General features: G+C 41.2%; 1 protein-coding gene across 6 annotated transcripts in view; it reads right to left on the reverse strand.

The window, feature by feature from the left end:
- robo3 (roundabout, axon guidance receptor, homolog 3 (Drosophila)) overlaps positions 1-22,545 on the reverse strand; it is a 569,123-nt gene that overhangs the window by 97,930 nt on the left and 448,648 nt on the right. For all 6 annotated transcript variants that reach the window (XM_073029734.1, XM_073029732.1, XM_073029730.1 and 3 more), the window contains exon 9: positions 17,523-17,728. In XM_073029734.1, the coding sequence (XP_072885835.1) occupies positions 17,523-17,728 (206 nt within the window). The remainder of the gene's footprint in view (positions 1-17,522; positions 17,729-22,545) is intronic.

Here is a 22,545-nt window from a genome sequence, read left to right on the forward strand (position 1 = left end):
CCTTTAGGCCTAAACCCTTGCTGTTTAAGTACTTGCTTGTTTTCCTGTTTCAATCAATTTGTTAATAATGTTTGGTTTCTTGAAATAAAATAGGAAGTATTAAGAAAATAATGTCAGATATGGGTTGGTCTACGTAATGAAACAGATCAAGAGTCTCTGGACATCACCTTTATTGAGAGTGATATTAATGAACATACATAATTACACAGGCACTTTTTATAGATGCTGAGGCAAAATGAGCTCCAGCTACTCTGTGACTCTGTATTTCTAATTTCAAATGCGCTTCAGTGGCAGATTGTCTCTTTCTCCGAACTCAGTCACATGACCTCCACTAGAACCCCCTGAATCACTCTGACCTGATGAGGCTGTCTCCCAGAGGACCATTAATTCATAGTCATCTCAGAAACTGCCTGACAGCTCTAATTTTTTCTGGGCAAACAGCCACAGCAGCAATAAAATGATGCTATTACCCGCACAGGGACAAGGAGGATGCATTAACCCCATGACTCCAGGACAATGAAAGCAGAAAAACATTAAATATTTCACTCCCAACAGATTTCAGCATCAATTTTTAAATAAATGTTCAGTATGACCACAAGCTTTTATAACTAATGTATGCTTGGCCTCTGGTTTACCTCTGCAGCGAATGCAACTCTATTGCATGAATGTTGGCTTGGCTTTGCAGCTGATGTACTGAAGGACAGCCATTTTGTACACCAGTGTAGTGAAAGATTCAACACAAGACAGTGTCTTATTTTAGCTCTATGAAACACTGATAAAAGGATTTCACCATATGCTGAATATCAAATCCCCTGTTTACCAAACAACATCCCTCTTGAGGCTCTCTATGGCTTTTTGTAGAAAAATATAAAATAACTGTCCTGTGTTAATGCAACCTTGTGATCTTGATGATCAGTCCTTGCGGCTTAACTCAATTTAAACTAATCTGAAGCTGAATTGAATTCAATAAAGGGGAGGGGTTTGCAGAAGACATGAGAGCAATGTCAAGAGAATTTCATTCTCAGAAATCTTAGCTCAGAGCTAAAGGTGATCCCATTAGCGTATATAATAGAAAAAATAAGACTTTACTTCATTTTCACTAAAAAAAACTATGCCTGAAGTGACTTTTGTTCTACTTTTCAACATTGAAACTATTCAGTAAAAATGTAAATGAAATTGTTAGGTAAGGTTTCAGGCTCAAAATGAGGATTTACAAATCTTGTAGATTTATTTGGAATATAACCATAAGGACTGAAATAAGAAATAGTAGCAGGAGTTGGCCATTTGGCCCCTCATGTGTGTCCTGCCACTCATTAAGATTGTGGCTGAGCTCTTACCTTAGTGTCACTTCCCTGCACTAATTCCATATCCTTTCATTTCCTTACTACCAAAATATCTACCAATCTCTTGAATATACTGACTGTCTGAGCCTTAACAGCTCCCTAGGGTAGAGAATAATAAATATTCAACACCCTTTCATTCCTATCCTGAATGGCTGATTTCTAATTTGAGTTTGTGATCTCCGGGGGAAACACAAACTCTGCGTCTATTCTGTAAAACTCCGAAGAATTATATATGTTTTTTTTTTCTGAGATTACCTGCCATCCTGCTATAGATTTAAGAGGATTTATGAGCCCCAGAATTTCTCATCATAAAACCAACCCAACAACACAAGAGCCAATCTGGTGATCTCTGCTGTGCTCCTTCCATCTTCTTGCAGTAGGGAGACCAAATCTGGGAGGTTAATTGGCCACTGTAAATTTCCCCCACTGTGACAGTGGTAGAATTTCGTGGGAATTAACAGGAACATGGGTGGAATAAAAGAAAAGAATTAGTATAGAATATACTAATAGGATTAGTATAGATGGGTACTTAATGGTTGGTGTAGGCTCAATCGGCTGAAGGCCTCATTCTATACTGTATGACCCCATGGCCCTCTGATATTCCAGATGCACTTGATCTGGGGCAGCCATTCATAGAGCGAGGCAACTCTGCTCTTGGACTCAAACTCCCTTACAACAGTGCTCAAACTTTTAGTGACATTTTTTCACATTATATTCCATCTATCAGTGCCTTGCTCATTCCGTTAGCCTGTCAATATCTTCCTGAAGATGCACTGCATTCTCTTCACAGTCAACACCGTTACTGGCAGCAGACTTGGACATGTTACATATAATCCCCTCACATCAAACTCTGATAAACTTCTGTAAATTGGTTTATTATTGAGGAAAATGTTACAATGTACCAGGGTACAGTGATAAACTTGTTTTGCACACTGTCCATGACAACAGTGCATGAGTTAGTACAAGTTAAAACAATAACAGAGTTCAGAGTGAAGTGTTATAAGTGCAGTGCCAGTGGTCAGTAACCTGCAAAATCACAAGAGTCCATCTTATCATGCAAGGTTTTATAGCTGCCCTATGAACAATTGAGGTCCATCAATAATCCTTGGGGACTCCATTAGTCATAGCTTCTGAATCCAAAAATGACCCATAGATTCCTCTTCTGTTTTACAACTTTTAACTAATCCTCACCAATATATTACCTCTAATACCATATGCACTTATTTTGTTAATAATATCTTGTATGGCACCTTCTTGAATTAATATGCTAAGTCTACATAGACAGTACGAGAGGCTGGGATTGAACCCAGATCGCTAAATCTGTGAGGCAACAACTTTACTAGTGACATCACTGTGCCACCCTTCAGCCCAATGTGTCTAATCTGACTATCATGCACCCATTTATACTAATTCTACAGAGATTCCTGTCCATCCGATGATGGATTTTAGCAAATTGCTTAACAAGGTTCCAAGTGGTAGACTGACCCAAAATGCTAAATCCTGTGTGACCCAGGGGAAAGTAGGATCTAAATTTGTCTTAGTCACTGGGGATTTCAATGGGGTTCCACAGGATTCAGTGCTGGCTCCTTGTTAGTCATGATTTATTTTAGTAGCTTGACATTAAACATTGGAGCCACACTTTATCTAGGATTATTTTATTCAGGTTTCATGAATAAAATAAAATTTATGAGGGGATTATGTGTAACGTAGCCAAGTCTGATGGTGCGGAGAATGCAGATCAGCTCATACAAAATAGCTGTGTGGTTGAGATTAAACTGGAAAACTTCAGATTACAGGGAGATATCAATAGATTAATCAGGTGTTAAAAAGTGACAGATAAAATTCAATTTAGAGATGAGTAGGGCAATGTACTCAGAGGGGGAAACAAGGCTAGGGAACATCGTAAATTGGAAGTGTAAAGGAACAGAGAAATCTTGGAGTATATCCCCCAAACTTTTAGAGATGGTAGGGCAGGTAGATAACATGTTTCAAAAGGCAATGTGATATTGTCTTTCTCCATGATAAAGCTTATAAGACCAGGAGGGATCAAGCTAGAATTGTATACAATATCTTCATTAGTCAACAGCCAGCCACCATATTAGAGGGAAGATATGACTTCTCTAGAGAGGAAGCAAAAAAGATTGAGTTGGATGTCATGCTTTCATGTGATGGAGTGGCCAAGTTGAGGCTATTCAGAAGCAGAGGCCACTTAGCAAATTTTTATTTGTATAAAATTAGGGGAAACCTGAAAAGACTGAATAGGAAGAACTTATTTATTTATAACTTAAGGGCTGTAGATTTAGTTTATGTTTTATAAGGCTTACAGAGGTGTTGATGAGGAAAAAATCCACCCAGATGATAATGCAGATCTGGAGTTGAATGATTGAAAGGGAGTCCGAGGCAGAAAGAAACTTCTACTTTTCAGCAGATATTAACACATTTGACTGAAAGGTCTCTTTCCATGTGGTACCTGTTTTCTGATTCAGAGCAGAAATCTGCCCTCCGCCATTTCAATTAAATCATGACCAATCAATATTTTAATTCTTGGTCCCACACTCGATATATAACCGTTCAATACCCCTACCGATTAAAAATTTATTAATTTCAATTGTAGAAAGTTCAAGTGACTAAGATATGGAGTATTTGTATATATAAGTAAGTCATGTGGTAATTAGAGAATATTATAATCCAAAGTGAAATAAATGATGTAAATAGAAATATATGATGTAAGCACCATGTATAGCAAATTCTTTTTTTGGATTGGAATAATGTAAATGCCCTTGCACATATTTCATGTGTGCATCAAAAACTATTGCTGTAATTAAAATACACTGGACCTCCAGCAGTATTCAGGGTCCATCCCAATTGACATTATAATAGGTAAAGTTAAAACAAAAACAAAACAGGAGAAATAAAATTGGGAAAATAAATCAATGTGGTGCCTTAAGAGCAAATAGATACATATGATATGGACCCTGGGGAAACTTCACGGCTGCAAGGAACAGGCAAAAATAAAATAGAAATAAAACAAGCCTGTAGGTTCAATGTTCCTGCCTCGGGCCAAGTCCATTTTTGCATGGGTCCCATGAGCTCAGATCAAAGGCGAGCTCCAGGTAGTTACTTTTGACTGTGAAGAAATGGCAGTGGTGGTTGGAGCCTATTTCTTGAAGCAAAGTATGATGTAAGAAAGACAAATAAGGTAAATAGTGGAACAAGCTGAGAGTGTAAATGAACTCACACAGGACTGAGTGCTACAGTGCTGCTGCTGTGGGAAAACAGACAAAATGGTGGTTCAGGCACATGTTCACATGTTAGTTTCATTGTCTGCCTTGGAAGGAGTGTCAATAGTTAACATCCCAAGATGGAGAGATTTATTTATTTATTTATTGAGCGCGGAGTAGGCCATTCCAGCCCTTCGCGCCGCGCCGCCCAGCCATCTCCCGATTTAATCCGAGTCTAAATGGGACAATTTACAATGATCAAATAATCCACCGACTGGTACGTCTGGTTTTAAGGCCGATGACATTGTTAAACAAGAAGGAAGGTGCTGAAATGTGTGGTGAAGGAAAGGGAGAAGGTGTTAATGGCAATCGAGTCTGAAGTGGATACATATCACTAGAATATGTATTCATGTATATGTAATATCCACAGTGGACTCTGGGCCATTGGTTAATTGGGGCAGCTGCTTATTTGGGACAACTTTTAAAGAACAAAAACTAATCGAGAAAATAGCTGGGATTCCCTTTGTTTATTTGGGACTATGCCACTTAATTGTGACAGGAGACTATGGCTGGATAGTTTCTAACTTACATCAAGCATGTGAACTTGTGTGGCCGTTAGAAACTACATTGTGCTTAGAGCGAACAGTTTTTAAATAGCATCAGTTGCATGTTTGTGTTCAAAGGGCAGCATTATTGTCACTGATAGTTGGCGAAAATTAAGCCGTAAGACAATTTTGAATTGTTTTGTTCACTGCGGTTTCGAGCATTCAAGCTTAGAGATGCCAGAAATGGCCGGGAGTGAAAATGAAACAACTTCACTACTTCAACAAGTTATCAACTACAAAGAATTTGAAGGCAGCGACAATCAACTTGAATGTGACAATGAAAATGAAGATCTGGAAGATGTAATCAATGAAAGTACTGTATAAAGGCAGTGCATTATCTGCACTAGGTGTCTGCATTAATTTTGTTCATTTAGAGTCAACCAAAATAACATGGCAGCATGGTGGTTATCCGTTGTATCAGACGATGACGGCGAAACCTGAGCAGGAGAGTTTTTAAAGTGGAAAAGCCATTGCACTGGGACAGTCCCACTCTCTCATCCTCAGAGGTCTGGATGCAGAGGTACATGTAGTCATCACAAGCTGGAATCTCCCCTTGTTTCACTGGATGTGACCATGACTTCTTCTGTGCCTTATGAAACTCTTTGCTCTCCATGAAGCACTGCAGAACCACCTCCTTAGCCGTTGGATCTCACTGTTGATCACTTCCGCCCAGTCCGCCGGAGCACACATCACAGGCACGTCCCCACATGTCAAAGCAGTGTACCGGGGTGCGGCCGCTGTCACATGCAAACAGCTACTAGGAGCCACAGGTGAGAGCTGAGTGTCTCGTGGGGGTCAAAGGTGAGTGAGCCGCCCCAAAATGGACATGACAAGCCCCTTCATCGCCCCACACACCCTCCATCGATAACTATTAGGAACTAATAAACAGTTTTATAGTGTTGTAGTAGCATTGGTAGTGTTCTAATTTGTTCTGTATTTAATTTAAATAAAAAGTCATTTGTTACTCATTTAAATGGTAGTTTGTCTTTTTTACAACTTTTTAACTATTTGCATGAAACTTCAGCTAATTGGGGCAGCTGCGTAATTGGGCCAAAATGCACTGGTCCCAATGTGTCCCAATTATCCAGAGTCCACTGTACCCACTTTTGGAGTGGATATGTATGGCTCCAGATTTCACCATCTGCAGTTCCTGATGGCCAGATGAAGGGTCTTGACCTGGAATGTCTATCGTCCATTTCCCTTCATATATGCTCCCTGACCCGCTAAGTTCCTCCAGTGCTTTTTGTGTTGTCACAGATTCTAGTGAGTATGCATCCACACGTATCAACTTCAAACTCTATTCCTCCTATTCCCTCATTGCAACTTTCAATACCTGCATGAACAGGTGCACTTGAGTGGTGTCACAGCAACAACCTTGCACTCAATGTCAGTAAGTCCAAAGAGCTGATTGTGGACTTCAGAAAGGGTAAGACAAGGGAAAACAAACCAATCTTCATAGAGAGATCAGAAGCTTAGAGAGTGAGCAACTTCAAGTTCCTGGGTGTCAAGATCTCTGAGGATATAACGTGGTCCCAAAATATCGATGCAGCTATAAAGAAGGCAAGACAGCTATATTTCATTAGGAGTTTGAAGAGATTTGATTGGTCAACACTCAGAAACGTCTACAGATGTACCGTGGAGAGCATTCTGACAGGCTGCATCACTGTCTGGTACGGGGGGTGGGAGTGGCTACTGCAAAGGGCCGAAAGAAGCTAGAGAAAGTATTAAAATTAGTCAGCTCCATCTTGGGTACTAGCTCCTGTGGTACTCAAAACGTTTTCAAGGAGTAGTGCCTCAGAAAGGTGACGTCCATTACTAAGGACCCCATCACCCAGGACATGCCCTCTTCTCAATGTTACCATCAGGAAGCAGGTACAGAAGCCTAAAGGCTCAATGATTCAGGAGCAGCTCCTTCCCCTCTGCCATATGATTCCTAAATGGACATTGAAGCCATGAACACTACCCCACTTTCATTTTAATATTATTTCTGTTTTGCACGATTCTTAATCTATTCAACATATATATATATATATATATATATATATATATATATATACACTGTAATTAATTGATTAATTGAACTGATCTTCTTTCTAAATTACCATGTATTGCATTGAACTGCTACTGCTAAGTTAACAAATTTCACGGCACATGTTGGTGATAATAAACCTGATTCTGATTCAGCACCTTCCTCCTAGTTGAACCATGTTATTGGCATTAAAAATTATCTCCATTTTCTCTGTCTCGGGATGTCAACAATTAACATTCCGTTATATGCCTTTAAGACAGACCACGGCACCTGTTTGTGTTTCAATCACATATTCACTACTGGTAGCTACAGAGTAACCATATGTCCCACTTTTATTGGGGCAATTGCATACTTAAGGTACGTGCATCATAGGTAGTGTGCCGGGGTGGAGATACGTCTCTACCAAAGGAGGTATAAGGCGCTCCTTTCCTCCATAGACTGCAGGCCACTCTTGGACAAGGTGTAACAACTGCTTAGCCCCTTGATCAGGGTCACTTGAAGCCATGAGAGCAGCTGGTGCATGTCACAAGTCCTTGGTTACGCAACCACTGACGTCAGGCAGACAATCTCTGAAGAGTATTGATAATGGCTGGGGTCACGCGTCTTGTAAAGACGCTGCCCAGAAGGAGGCAATGGCAAACCACTTTTGTAGAAAAATTTACCAAGAGCAATTATGGTCGTAGAAAGATCATGATCGTCCACGTCAAACAACATGGCACATAACGAAAGAACAATATCATAGATGCCCCAATTTTTCTTCAGATGAAGCAAATGTTTTTGTAATAGACCATATTTCCAAAAGTTTGTAAGACAAAGCCTATGGTATAAGAGGGTGAGTAGGAAGACCTCAATGCAATTGCAACAGCAGCAGTCAGTTTTATAACCAGTGAGAGGACTCAGCAAATCACTTTGTGCTTGAACACAGTTCAAGATTGCTTCAGCAAACAAGTCCTGTACTTCTGTTTCTGTCACAGCCATCTGCCCTCACTGAGCGGTTGGGAGCTTAAACTTTTGGTAATAAGAACTTGGCAGGAGTGAGGCCACTTATCCAGATGGGACAGGACCCAGGATAGGAATGGGTGTGCAGAGAAAACATGGCCAGGAAAACAGCATCAACTACATCATAGGAAAAGGCCTCTCCCACCATTGAGCACATCTACAAGGAGCGCTGCCGCAAGAAAGCAGCATCCATTGTCAAAGACGCCCACCATCCAGGCCACGCTCTCTTCTTGCCATCAGGAAGGGGGGTACAGGAGCATTCGGTCCCACACCACCAGGTTAACCAACAGTTACGACCCTTCAACCAGCAGGCTGCTGAACCAATGTGGATAACTTCACTCACCTCAACACTGAAGTGAATCCACAAACTATGGCCTCACTTTCAAGAACTCTACAACTCGTGTTCTCAGTATCTTATTTACTTCTCATTGTCTTACTTATTATTATTTGTATTTGAACACTTGCTTTTCCTTTTTACATCAGTTGTTTGTCAGTCTTTGTTCTTCATTGATTCTATTGTATTCCTTTGTTCTACTATGAAAGCCCTCCAGAAAATGAATCTCAGGGTGGTAAATGGTGACATACACCCAGAGGCCACTTTATTTGGTACATCTGTACACCTGCTCGTTAATGCAAATTTCTGATCAGCCAATCACGTGGCGGCAACTCAATGCATAAAAGCATGCAGACGTGGTCAAGTTGTTGTTCAGACCAAACATCAGAATGGAGGGGAAGTGTGATCTTAGTGACTTTGACTGTGGAATGATTGTTGGTGCCAGGCGGGGAGGTTTGAGTATCTCAAGAGCAGCTAATCTCCTGGGATTTTCACGCACATCAGTCTCCAGAGTTTACAGGGAATGGTGTGAAAAACAACATCCAGTGAGTGGCAGTTCTGTGGGCAAAAATGCCTTTTTAATGAGAGCCAACACAGGAGAACGGCCAGACTGGTTCAAACTGACAGGAAGGTGACAGTAACTCAAATAACCACATACAACAACACTGGTTTGTAAAAGAGCATCTCTGAATGTACAACATGGCAAAACCTTGAAGTGGATGCTTCAGGTGCAGCAGAAGCCCACACCTGGCTCCACACTTGTACGTAATGAAGTGACCAATGAGTGTACGTGTACTTTGATAATAAATTTACTTTGAACTTTGTGTTTGATATAGTGATAGAAGCGTGGACAGAGCACACTGGGAAGGGCTAACGATGAAACAGAGCCAGGAGGATTAAACGTCTACTGTTGTTTACCTGTTGATGCAGGTAAGTGGCTAGTGAATTAGAAAGAGTCAATGTGCTTGTGAGAGGAAACAAGTTGTAGGGAATTACAAAGGAGGGGAGTGGATCTAATGATATTACTCATTATTTTGGGTATCTGTTGACCCATTCTGCTTCAAACCTTGTGTCTCCATTTTGATGACATTGCTCTTTTGGGAAACAGCAGGGTGCTGATGGGGTGCAGGGGAATGATTAGAAAATGGTGTGTGTGTGTGTGTGTGTGTGTGTGTGTGTGTGTGTGTGTGTGTGTGTGTGTGTGTGTGTGTGTGTGTGTGTGTGTGTGTGTGTGTGTGTGTGTGTGTGTGTGTGTGTGTGTGTGTGTGTGTGTGTGAGAGTGAGTGCGTGAGTGCGTGAGTGCGAGAGAGAGAGACGCTGGGGAAGGCCAGAGAGTGATAAACTGCTACTATGCTGCACTGTTACACATGACTCTGTATGATGATCAGCACTCACACAGAAGAACCTGGATCTTCCCGCTATTGGATGAGGACTTTGCTCTGTCATGTTCGTGTGGTATCCAATGGTCACGATATGTTAAAAGAAGCCACACACAGGGAGCATCCACTCTGTTATACTGAGCACAGGGTTTGCAGCCTTTGTTAACAATGCACAATGACACAAAAGTGTATCTGTTCTTTTAACAAGGACATTTAGGACAAAATGTTGAAAGAATACAGACATGTTATTGCTGACACCATCACTGTAATTTATCAAATGTGTGGAGGAAACAAGCAGAGGAATGCAATGTGAGCAGAGGGAGAATGTGGAAACTAGACAGTTGTAAAGGTCAGGATTGATCCAGGGTGGCGGTACCTCTCCTCATCACATCACTGTGCTCACAAATGTTCACAACTGCTCACAAACACCAGCTTATTGCTTTCCAATTGAGAGCTCACTGTGAAAAGCATCGCAGTTTATCTGTCTTTGTTATTTATAGCTTTTAGAGTCGTACAGTCATTGAAAGTACAGCACAGGAACAGGCACTTCGGGCCACGCCGAACCATTTAAACAGCCTGGTCCCATCAACCTGCACTCAAACCATAGCTCTCATGCCCCTGCCGTCCATACCTATCCGGGGTTCTCTTAAACATTGAAATTGATGAGCTCACATGCACCACTTGTGCTGGCAGCTCATTCCACACTCCCACAGCCCTCTGAGTGAGGACGTTTCCCCCCATATTTCCTTTAAACTGTTCACCTTTCACCCTTAAACCATGACCACTAGTTGTAATCCCACCCAACCTCAGGAGAAAGAGCCTGCTTGCATTTACCCTATCTATACCCCTCATAATGTTGCATACCTCTACAAATCTTCTCTCAATCTTCTATATTCTATGTAATAAAGTCCTGACCTATTCAATAAATTCCACTGCATTTCTTTATTTTCCTCTAAATGCCTGCAAGAAAACAAATCTCAAGGTAGTATAGGGTGACATGTATGTATGTACTCTGATAATGAATTTATGTTGAACTTTGAACTTTGGATAGAAATGTTTATACTTGTGGATTTGTGTAGAATAATTAAAAGATTTCTGCTGATTTGCGAGCCTCAAAAATTCTAAATTGCTAAAACACAGCAGCACATGATTCATGTCTCTTGGACAAGCAAAAGACTGAAGTTTGTTTATGTTTGAGGGACTGAAGCCATATTTGCTATTGCAAGAGAAGTGCACGACATTACTGAATGACCCTTAGACCAAACTGTGGTCTGCTTCTGCTTGTAAACAAACAACCATCCTTCAGAAGTCACTGAAGGCAATTGAGAAAAATAAATCACTGGAGACTGAAGTTTCACTGCAAGTCTGCTCTTCTGTGTGCAATGACAGAGGAGCGCAGTGGATCATTCCTCACATCAAACACATAAACATTCCTGCAATGTTTGGTTCAGGGTGGGCATTCTACAAAGCTGGCGAGATTGTGTGGCATACTGCCTTTTGGTGCCTGAGGCCTGGGTTCAATCCTGACCTTCAGTGTTCCCTGTGTGGAGTTTGCCTGTTCTCTCTGTGGCCTCGTGTGTTTCCACTGAGAACTCCAGTTTTTTCCCTATCTCAAAGGCAAGTTGGTTAATTGCCTTAGTGTGTGAGTGAGTGGTAGAATCTATGGGGAATTGATGAGAAAGTGCGGAGAACAAAGAAAATGGGATTGCTACGGAAGTTGTGTAAACAGTGGCTCTGGTTGGTGTGGTCCCAGTGGGCCGAAGGACTATTTCTGTGCTATATGACTCTTAACTATTCTCTATAACTGTGAGTTTATGAAAGGCAGCCTTTGAGTACACAGAACAGCTCAAACGAGTCTTGCAGAAGAATGCGCCATTAACAGAGTGATGTACAAAACAACTTTACCTCTTGCCATACATGACCTGCCACCTTAAGGTCAATAGGGGATACTTCCAGCATCTGCAGAATCTCTTGTGTCTCTGAATAGAGATGCATCGCCTTTTTCATGACAAAAGGCGCCCTGGCTCCAATGCTCTCTTGAAACGCACTGGAGCTCCACTAGGCCTGCGTCCTTGAAACTTAATGGGTTCACTGAAAAGTGCTTCGTCCTTCTCAAAAAATGTGGACTAAAAGCGTGTCCAGGTGTTACTGGGAATAATATCCAATAGTCAGGAATGTCCGCCAGCTCGGCACAGCAAAAGTCCTGAGTGTGCTGGATTAACAGAGTTTATTTCTGTAGTGTAATGGGACTATTCCTGGGAATTAGCATGAACCTGATGGCTGAGTAAACATTTCTGTGTCTTTATACCGTATACACTCTCTTCACTGGAAAAGTCACTGCTCAGTTTATCTACAGTGAAGGTTATTTTGTTCTGTGTGGATAAGTTTTGACTTTGATTGCAGTCTTCTATGATAAACTGCTGAAAGACAAACAGACCTCACAAAAGAGGGCTTCAAAAGAAAGCACTGCCCCACAGACAGATCAGTAAGAGGACAGGCCTCTCAAAAGATCAATAGCTTCTTTATTGTAAATACTGCCCGATTTTATTTTGTTAGTAATATTATAATAATTAGCAGAGTCTTTTCTTTTTCAAGGTGGATGGAAGGTTTGTGCTTCACTCTCGTACATGTTTTTTAGCCGCTTCACAATGCCATCACTGGGTGGGTGTGTGTTTGGTTATTCAGACCTTCTCTGTTTTAAAAGTCAGTGCCCCATATAAAGTCAATAGAAAAGTGATCACTTGGCAAAAATATCTCATTTGCAGAGGTAGTTCGGAGGTTGGAAGAACACTTTAACTCACAGCTGTTTGACATAGCCGACAGCTATAAACAGGGCAGAAGCAACAGTAAATAGTTTTACTCTGTCTACGTGCAGAGGCACCTGGAGAAATGCTACACAATCCACAACTCTGCCTTTCAGGTGAAAAGATGAGCTGGCTTGATCTATTCCTGAGGTAAATGAATCGATACATCTATTGAAAGCAAACCTTGAGGACATGACAGTTTTCTCTCTAAAGAATGCTACAACACTTCACCTGGTTGTCTGACACACGGCATCTTGTGGAATCTTGCTATGCTTAAACCGCAGATGTAATAAGAACAAAAGAACGTAAGAGTATGAGTAGGCCACTTGGCCCCTCATGCATGTCCCATGATTCAACACAACCATGACTGATTTGTCCCAGGCCTCATTGCCTTGCCTCACCAATTCCTTATAACCCTTATTTCCCAGATCTTTCAAAAACAAATCCATCCTTTCTTTAAATACCCCCAATGATTTAACCTCTACAGCTCTCCAGTGTGGAAAAATCCAGGGATTCACTACCTTCTTTAAGACGATGTTCTTATATACCTGTTTTAAATAACTGCTCCATAATCATGTAACTACAATGCTCCCAAGTTCAAGATTCTCGCAGTAATGAAAACATCTTGACATATACCCTGACATGCTCCCCAGAGACCTTATGTGTTTTAGATCATTCTTTATTTGTCTAAATTCGAGTCAATCTTTGTTGGTCTGCCTCTAGTGCTGGTAAAATAAAGGAATCAGAATTGTGCTTGGTATTCCAACTTCAACCTTTCAACAGCAACTGAACTTTATAAATATTTTATTAGCTCTGATGCACAGGAAAGGTACTAAATGAATGAAGTTCCCTCTTTTAAACTCTAACTATTGCTGATAAATAAAGTGGTTCAGAAAGCGATTCTGTTTGATTTGTAAACATTCAAGATGTGATAATGGATCATAGATTTGATTGTTAATATTCACAGACATCCGAATCCAATGGTTCCATGTATCATTTTGATGGGCGGTACATGAGTAGGAATCTGAATTGTGGTTTTTTTTTCCCTGGGATCCCAATGAGTCACTTTTCAGATTATAGCCAACAGAGAATTTTTTTGTTTCTTAAGACTTCCGAACACTTGCGTGTTTGGTCTCTCGAGGCCTAGTCCCAGGCAAATAAACTCTTCCTCAGTGTCAACAAGACAAAGGAGATGGTTATTGACTTCAGAAGAACCCGTACCACTCACATCCCTCTTTAAATTGGCAGCACAGGAGTGGAAACTGTGAGCAGTTTCAAACCCCTGGGAGTGTACATCACACACAACCTCTCATGGGCCCAGAGCACATCCTACAGAGTCAAGAAAGCTCACCAATGGCTCTTCTTTCTGAGGAGGCTGAAGAGAGCTAGACTATGCACACCCATACTCAGGACCTTTTACAGCTATGCAGTGGAAAGCATCCTAACATATTGCATCACTGTACAGTACAGAAACTGTACCCTGGTGGACAGGAGTGGACAGTTCTACAATGGGCATTCTAAACTGCCCAATGCATCACTGGCACCAGCCTATCCACCATCAAGGACATAGATACAAAAAGGTGCTAGGAATAGGCCAGCAATATCATGAAGGATCCCACCCATCCTGCTCATGGACTGTTTGACCCACTCCTATCAGGGAGGAGGCTATGCAGTATCCATGTGTGGACCACTAGACTCAAAACAGTTCCTTCTCCCAAGCCATCAGGGTGTTCAACACTTCCACCCATTAATCCACCCCACCACCACATACAATAGACAATAGGTGCAGAAGTAGACCATTCGGCCCTTCAAGCCTGCACTGCCATTCTGAGATCATGGCTGATCATTTCTTGTCACTTTATGTATATACAATCAGTCTATGCATATAACAGTTACTTGTACATCGTGTTTTATGGGACTGCTTTCATATTTGTTATGTGTTTTGTGTGATATTTATGCTTATTGTGTTTTCCTACACTATATCAGATCTGGAATAACATTAATTTCATTCTCCTTTACACTTGTGCACTGAAGAATGACAATAAACTATCTCAAATCATAAATTTTGAGTTACACTCAAGAAGCTGAATATAGAAATGGAACACGGATCAGCATAGCACAGCAGCAGGCCCTTTGGCCCATGATAGTCTGCCAAACTAATTGATTTAGTATCTAAATGTAACCAGGTGATCGCTGAATATAATTTTTTATTGTTAAAGTGCACTTAAGTATTCACCTTGGTAATGCTAAAATACCAAGCTTGTCGTTTAATTGCATTTGTGTCATTAATAGCCAGAAGATCCATTTTACTTAAATGGAAAGATTCCAATCCCCCTACCACACCTCAATGGTTTTCCCAAACGAAAGCATGTTTAAATTTGGAAAAAATTAGGAGTGGTACTATGGACCCTTCGGTAAAATTTGAAGAAACTTGGAGGCCATTTATTCAATATTTTCATATGATGTAAGTTGACCCTTTCTGAATCCTTTTTTTAGTAATTTTTTTATTCATGTATAGAGGAGCGAAGTTAACGACAAATTATAATTTTAACCGATGAAACATGGCAGCCCAGTCTTTCTTTGTTTTTTTTTAGTTTAGTTTTTCTTAGTTCAGGGTTTTTTTTCCTCTTTTATAAATATCTTTTTCATGATTAATTACTAAGAGATTGGGAGGCTAAACTCTATTTGTTACTTGAAATATGTGTTTTTATATGTTGACCGTTATTAATGTAATTCCGATCTCTGTGTACCATTATCAATACTGATATGTTTATTAATTTGAAATTGGAAAAGAAAGGTAATGCTAAAATAGCTGCCCGTGCCTTTACGAGAAAACGGTGATGTCATTTTGTATAGGTGGAGTAGAATAAAGTTGCCATCTTCCAGAAAGGACGACGTTCGAATGCTTTTCCCAGGTTTGGTGAGGAAAGGAGAATAATATTTGATATTATCCATGTAAATTTGTTAATACTTGTTTGTAAATCTAGAATATCATTTGTTTGACGTGTTTTACATGTGGATGCTTTAGATTCTTGCGAGTAAATTGATCAGCGCTGGATAGCCTGATTGTGAAATTCCTTAAATGGCCTACTAGGTTAGTCTTTTTTAGTAATTCAACTACAAGCAATATATTGTAGAAGTTTATTTGTCTTTCTCTATTGTTTCATGACCGAATGTGAATGTAACAGAGTAATGTGAATGTGTTAATCTCTGTTCACATAGCGTGAGTGAGGAGAACTCGTTTCAAGGTCTAGCCTAGGTGTTTGGAAGTTAAGCCCATGTGTGCCAAATGTGAGTACATCTCTCAGTTAAGATGAGATGTATTTATTCCTATTTTCAATCTTCTGTATAAAGTACTGTGTTGGTGGCATTCTAAAGCTGTCTATATTGCTTTTTCAGAATTGCCACTACCGTATTGGTTTTGTATATTTTGCTTTAGTTATTTTCATACTGCATATGTAACAAGGGTGTAGTCCGAAGTTAAACTGAGATTGTGATAGCGGGAACTGTTTTTTTAAACTTATTTTGTCGTTTTTATTTTGATACCCTCTTTCTGCAATAAAACATCTAAAACAGATAAAGGAATTTAAGATCTGAGAAAGTATTTGTTGTCCTGCGTGTGTATTTTTCCCCAGGCTGCATAAAAGTGCAAATTAAGACCTTCTTCCCACACAGTGTCCATATCCCTCCATTCTCTGCACATTCATGTACCTAACTAAGTGGCTCCTAAGCTCCTCTATTGTTTTTGCCTCCACTGGTCAACACATTCCTCTGAGTAAAAAACACTTGCCCTCCATAGCTCCTTTCAACTTTCCCTCTTTTCACCTTAAATTAATGTCCTCTGGTATTAGAAACTTCAACCCCGGGAAAAAAAGATACTAGCTGTCTACTCTTTCTATGTTTCTCATATTCATATAAACTTCTATCTTCAAATAACTTGCAGGATCAGTGCCTCCTCCTATGACTAGGTAACCAGCAGCCTGTTAGGCTGCCATTTAGGGGGGCCCCCCATGGTACCCTATTTTACTATTTCTCATTTGCCTTGGACACTCATCCTTTTTGTCATTCAATCTCCCATGAAGTCATTCAAAAGACCTGGTAGAACAGGCCAACATTTGAGACACATTTCCTGGAATAATGAAAAGTCCACCATGCTGTGCTCCCTACATTCCAAAAACAACTACATTAAAAAGGAATAGCTTTTATTCAATCGTAAAACACTTATTCAGATACAAGCTTTGGCCAACGGTGGCAAAACAAGCAATTATTGGACATCTCTGGGAAAGAGAAAGGTGCTACTTAAATGCAAGTTTTTCTGTTTTAGATCATTCACCTGCACTGGTTAAATGCTCTCTTCCCAGATGGACCATCAACAATGCATTCTGGGTAAGGGAAATAGTGTCAAAACATTTTAAATGATTGGCACCTCCTTGACAACGACATACAAATGTTATGAATGTGTGTTTAATGGAATAAGAGCAGTTTGTTAAATTACAGAAAAATTTGCCTATAATTTTCCATCTCCTACTTTTAGTACGAGGAACTAAATACGCTATTGACAAAGCCAATGACCTGAAACGTTCACAGTTTTTCTCTCCACACAGATGCTGCCCAACCTGCTGGATATTTCCATCATGTTCTATTTTATGCAGTTCTTTGTTTCATTGGAGCATTCAAGTATGCAAAGTACAAAACAGCGAAAACGTTACACAGAAAAGTTTTCCAGCAAGCAGAATTAATGACAGAACAGTAACCTGTCCCTTCAAGGGCTGAGGCAATGCTGTGTTCTGGCAATGACCTGGTCCTACCTGTACATTGGTAATCTGCAACGTCCCGTTATCCAGCATGCTGATGCGAGGGTCATTACCCAGGATCCTCTGTCCATCCTTGAGCCAGTGCACACTGGGAAGGGGGTTCCCGATCACATGACATGGGAGCTGTGCTGTAGATTCAACGCCAAGTGTTTGGTTGGCGGGGCCCTGGCGGATGATGGGTGGAATTCGATCTGAGGAGACTGAAACAGAAATGGACAGTGAAGATGTGCTGGGGCTTCGTAAAGATGGTGCTATTGAGCAACGGTGAATTATTCCAACTGAGCAATATTTTACAAAGAGGGCTAAACTGCTGTCCACTGTATTACACAGAGGGCTAAAGTTATACAGGAGCTGTATGGACTGCAAATGTATCACACTGCAAAATAAAATTGAAAGAACAATGCATGAGATACAAGAGCTGATTTACAACAAGAAGCCAAATATATGAAGCACCTTCCATAGTTTAAAACTTCCCTGGATGCGTTACAAGAGCATTATAATCTAGAACCATGCAGTCATACAACATAGGAACAGGCCTTTCAGCTCACCACGTCAACCAGCAACTAGCATCTACACTGATCCCATTTTGCAGCAGCACTCTAGTGAACCGGTTAGTGTAATGGTGTTACAGAGTCAGCGACCTGGGTTCAATTCCTGCCACTGCCAGTAAGGAGTTTGCACGTTCTCCGTGTGACCGCGTGGGTTTCCTCCAGGTGCTCCCACAGTCCAAAGACATCCAATGTAGGCTCGTAGCTTATTTGGTCACATGGGTGTAGCTGGGCGGTGCAAGTTTGTTGAGCCGGAAGGGCCTGTTACCATGCTGTACCTCAAAATCAAAAAAATATACAGCAGATGCTTAGTCACTGATGTGTTTTAAAGAATATTTTCAAGTAAGAATGAGAGCAGTACAGATAGACTAGTGGGACTGCAAGACCTCAGGCTCTTGACAACTGAATGCACAGCAGCCAAACGTGGAGGGAAGAGATTTGGGTATGATCAGGACTTGGAGAAAAGCAGAATCTTTGGAAAGTTTACAGCTGAAGACTGCAGGAATAGGGAAGACTGAGGCCACAGAAGGAATTGGAAAGCAGGATGTGAATTTGAAAATGAAAGGGGATAGGTGCCAGATGATTTAGAGGATTAGAGGGGATTTGATGTGCAGTCTGGAAGGTACTGACTGAGAAAGTGGAGGAGGCAGAGACTCTGGCACAGTGAAGACTCATCTGGATGAGTATTTGAATTGCCAAGGCTCAGCAGGCTGCAGACCAAGTGCTGGAAAATGGGATTAATAGAGATGGGAGCGAGGCTGGCTCTGTAACTCTATGACATGTTGATGAACGTGGACAAGGGAGGGAATAGGGTGTTGCAAGCTACGATGTAGGCAGTGGAACCACAGGATACTGAAAGGAGAGTGGACAGGCAAAGGAACAGGAATACTGGGAGGCAACTAATGTGTGGATGAGGCTTCTAGCAGTCGTTAAACTGAGGCAAGAGTGGCTTGTGCTGAGGTCATTGCTGAAACAGGCAGCCTTCATGATGTCACCTCAGGGTCAAGGTCCACATCGTTCAGACAGTTTGCCGGGAAAAGAGGTGAACTCAGTGTGTAAGGAATGGAGTTAGAGGCAGGGACTGAATAAAAATGGTTTCACTTCCCTGAACACTGACATAGAGAGAGTTCTGCGGCAGTACTGGATGTGGGATCAGCAGTGCGAGAATTCAGAGAAAGCTACGAGGCAGAGAGAGGAGGCAGTGAGCTAGGGCTCAGTGTCAACGAGGTGTTAACTGATGCTATATATGGATGGCAGACAGAGGAAGGAATAAAGGAGACTCGGGGAGGAACCTTGGGGGTTACAGTGCAGCCATGGGGGAGAGAAGCTGATTCTCTGGTTTAGTCTGGACAGAGGGAAGGTCATTAACAAGCCCAGTGCTTGCAAGAAGTTAGTAAGGATGAGGAAGTCAAACAATAAGGTGCAAAATCATAACAAGGTAGATTATGAGGTCAAGAATCTAATTTATTATACTAGAGAACTATTTAATCAACTTATAATATAACAGCAGGGTAGAAGCTGTCCTTGAGCCTGCTGGTAGGTGCTTTCAGGTTTGCATTGTGGGAGGGAGGATGATAATTCAGCAGGTTTGTTAAATTCAGATTGGAGAGGGAGGGGTGGCTGCAGATTTATCTCATTGCCAAGATAAATGGAGTGTAACCAGGCAGCCGTTCTAGTGTTCTGCATTATGTAGACAAGCAGCACTGAGAGAGTGCTGGGTCTCAGAGCAGCCACAGAACTAAATGAACCATGCATCACACAACAAAGAGAAGATTGTGCAACAAACTGACTCTGTGGCCGGCAGATTCAACTTGTCAGCCCAAGGCAACTGTTCAGCAGTGGGACTGAGGGGAACCGGACTGACTGCCCCCTCTTTAGATCACCATTTCACCATCAGGTTAAGGAACAGAGAAATAGATTGGTTTATTCACATGGTGAAGATACTGAAGCTTGATCCCTTCCACACAACAAGATACTCTGACCCTCGTACAATAACTAAACAGTAGATTAGCAGTGAACATTAATTGACTGACCTGATAATATGTGAACTTGTTTCCACAGGGAGCCAGGCAGTCTTCAGGACTCAAACATGTGTTTCAATTCAAGCACACCTCCCAACACTCTCACTAAACACTGCCACATTTTTCAGTTATTGCAGGATCACAGCTTTGTGCCAAATGAATCAAGGTCTTTCTTCCAGTTTTAATTAAAATGCGACCATTCAAGGCTTCAGAACAAGCAATTTTATTTGAGATTTAATTGGATTCTCCATTTGTTGCTCATTATATTAGATTATTTTAACTGAGATCCTTGATGGCTTTCAGTACAATAAGGTTTGGTGATGCTGAACAATTATTCTGATTCACCGGATGGATTTGGGAATGGTGTAGAACAATTTTGGGACTGCGGAGGTTGAAACATCAGCTGCATGCTTGTGAGCCTGAATACATATTGAGGACAGTGTCAGATTCAGCTGTGATTCTGCAATAGCTGAAAACCGTGGTGGTGTTTAGTGACAGGGCTCATTTGGAATCATAGAGTCGTACAGAATTGAATCAGGCTTTTTGGTCCACAAAGTCTATGCTAACCATCAAGCATATCGATCCAATAACAATCCCATTTATTGTCCCATCAACTTTCCCAAACACTACCACTCACTTACACCCAGGGGCTGATTTACACTGGACAACTAATCCACCAACTCACACGTCCTTGGCTGCGGAAGGAAACTGAAGCAGTCAGGGGAAAACTCGCAGATTTACAAAGAGAGTGTGTAAACTCTACACAGACGGCACTGAAGGTTAGGATTGCACCCGAATCACTGAAGCTGTGAGGCGGCCATTCTGCAACTGAGCCAGTGAACTTTGAACTCTTGCACTATTACCATTTTACTCCACTGAAGTGGGAGAGATAGCAAAACACATTTGAGTAATGGAGCAAGGTTGAGCAAGTTGGGACTCTATTCACTGGAGTGTAAGAGATTAAGGGGTCATCTTATTTATAAAATCATGGGGGGATAGAGAAGATCAACGTGCATAATGTTTCCCAGGTTTGGGGAAGCAAGAACTAGAGGGAATACATTGAAAATGAGAGGGGAGAGATTTAATAGGAACCGGAGGGGCAATTTTTTTCACTCAGAGTGTGGTCAGTGTATGAAATGTGCTGCCAGTGGGAATAGTTGAGGCAGATGTATTAACAACAATTAAAAGGTACTTGGGCAGGTATGTGGATAGGAAGGGTTTGGAGGGATATAGGCCAAATGTAGGCAAATGGGACAAGCACAGGTGGGGATCTTGGGTGCCATGGACCAGTTGAACCAGAGAGACTGCTCCCATCCTGCATGACTCTCTAAAACAGAACATTCTTTGCCTGGAAATAGGACTGAGACATTTTCAGAGCATTAGATGGGTGCTGAGTTCAACACTAAGGCCAAATCAGAAATCAGAAAAATTCAGGGCAACAGATTGAGGGAATCTGTAAACTAGATACCCAAAGCCATGGTTTTCACAGTGGATACCAGCACCAATTTATCCTATAAAAATCTGATGGAAGTATTCTCCAAACATAAAGTGACATTGCAGAGGAGACACTTTGAAACCATGTATCCTTGGTTTTGGTGTGTGCTTTAATATTCATTAATTATGAAAGTATTAGTTTGCAGCATTAGTATCCAATTCCTGTCATTGGCTGATCTGCAACATGTGCTGCAGTGATGTCATTGTATGGGAAATATGACATGGAAATAAAGCCCCTGTTAAGGTGAAATGCTTTAAGAGTGCCTGTTCCAATTTCCCAAGAAATGGGATCACCAATCACAATGTATACAAAATAAGTGAATCAGTTTTTGTTCATTTTACCTTCAAAAACAAGTGCAAATGGGTTCATACCCCAATACAGAAGCAGAAGCATGGTCCCATTGGGCATGAGGGATGGGTGAATATGTGTGTGGTTGTCACAGTTTCTTTGGAGAGTGGTGATCAGCATAAAAATGAAATATGTGAAGTTTGGATTACAGCTCCATCCTTTTACCTGGCATTGCCTGCTTTGCAGCCCAACTTAAGATGCTGAGGACATTACATGTGAGGGCAATACTTTTGTTGCAGGCTTGTCTCCAACTGGGCAAAGACCAGGGTTTGACACTTTGACTTTAACTAGACTAAACTTACCAACACATTCTGGGGGTATAACTGTTGTAGTGTTCCTGAAGTGCTGGGGCAGGAAGCAGTAACAGTGCAATGGCTTCCATAACTTATTAACCTTTTTTTCCTTTTCATAAATCTACAGAAGCTCATACAGTCATTTCTCATTTTTCTTACCAATCTACTTACCTTCATATTCCACTTTCTCTTTCCTTAATAGTGCCTTGGTCCTCCTATGCTAAATTCTAGATATTTTCCAGTCTTCAGCTTTATTTTTTGGCTGGGGGGGGGGGCAGGGGGAAGGTTCAAAGCCTTTTTTATATTTTTATT

The sequence above is a fragment of the Hemitrygon akajei genome, chromosome 26 (assembly GCF_048418815.1).
Source record: "Hemitrygon akajei chromosome 26, sHemAka1.3, whole genome shotgun sequence".
Lineage (NCBI taxonomy): Eukaryota > Metazoa > Chordata > Chondrichthyes > Myliobatiformes > Dasyatidae > Hemitrygon > Hemitrygon akajei.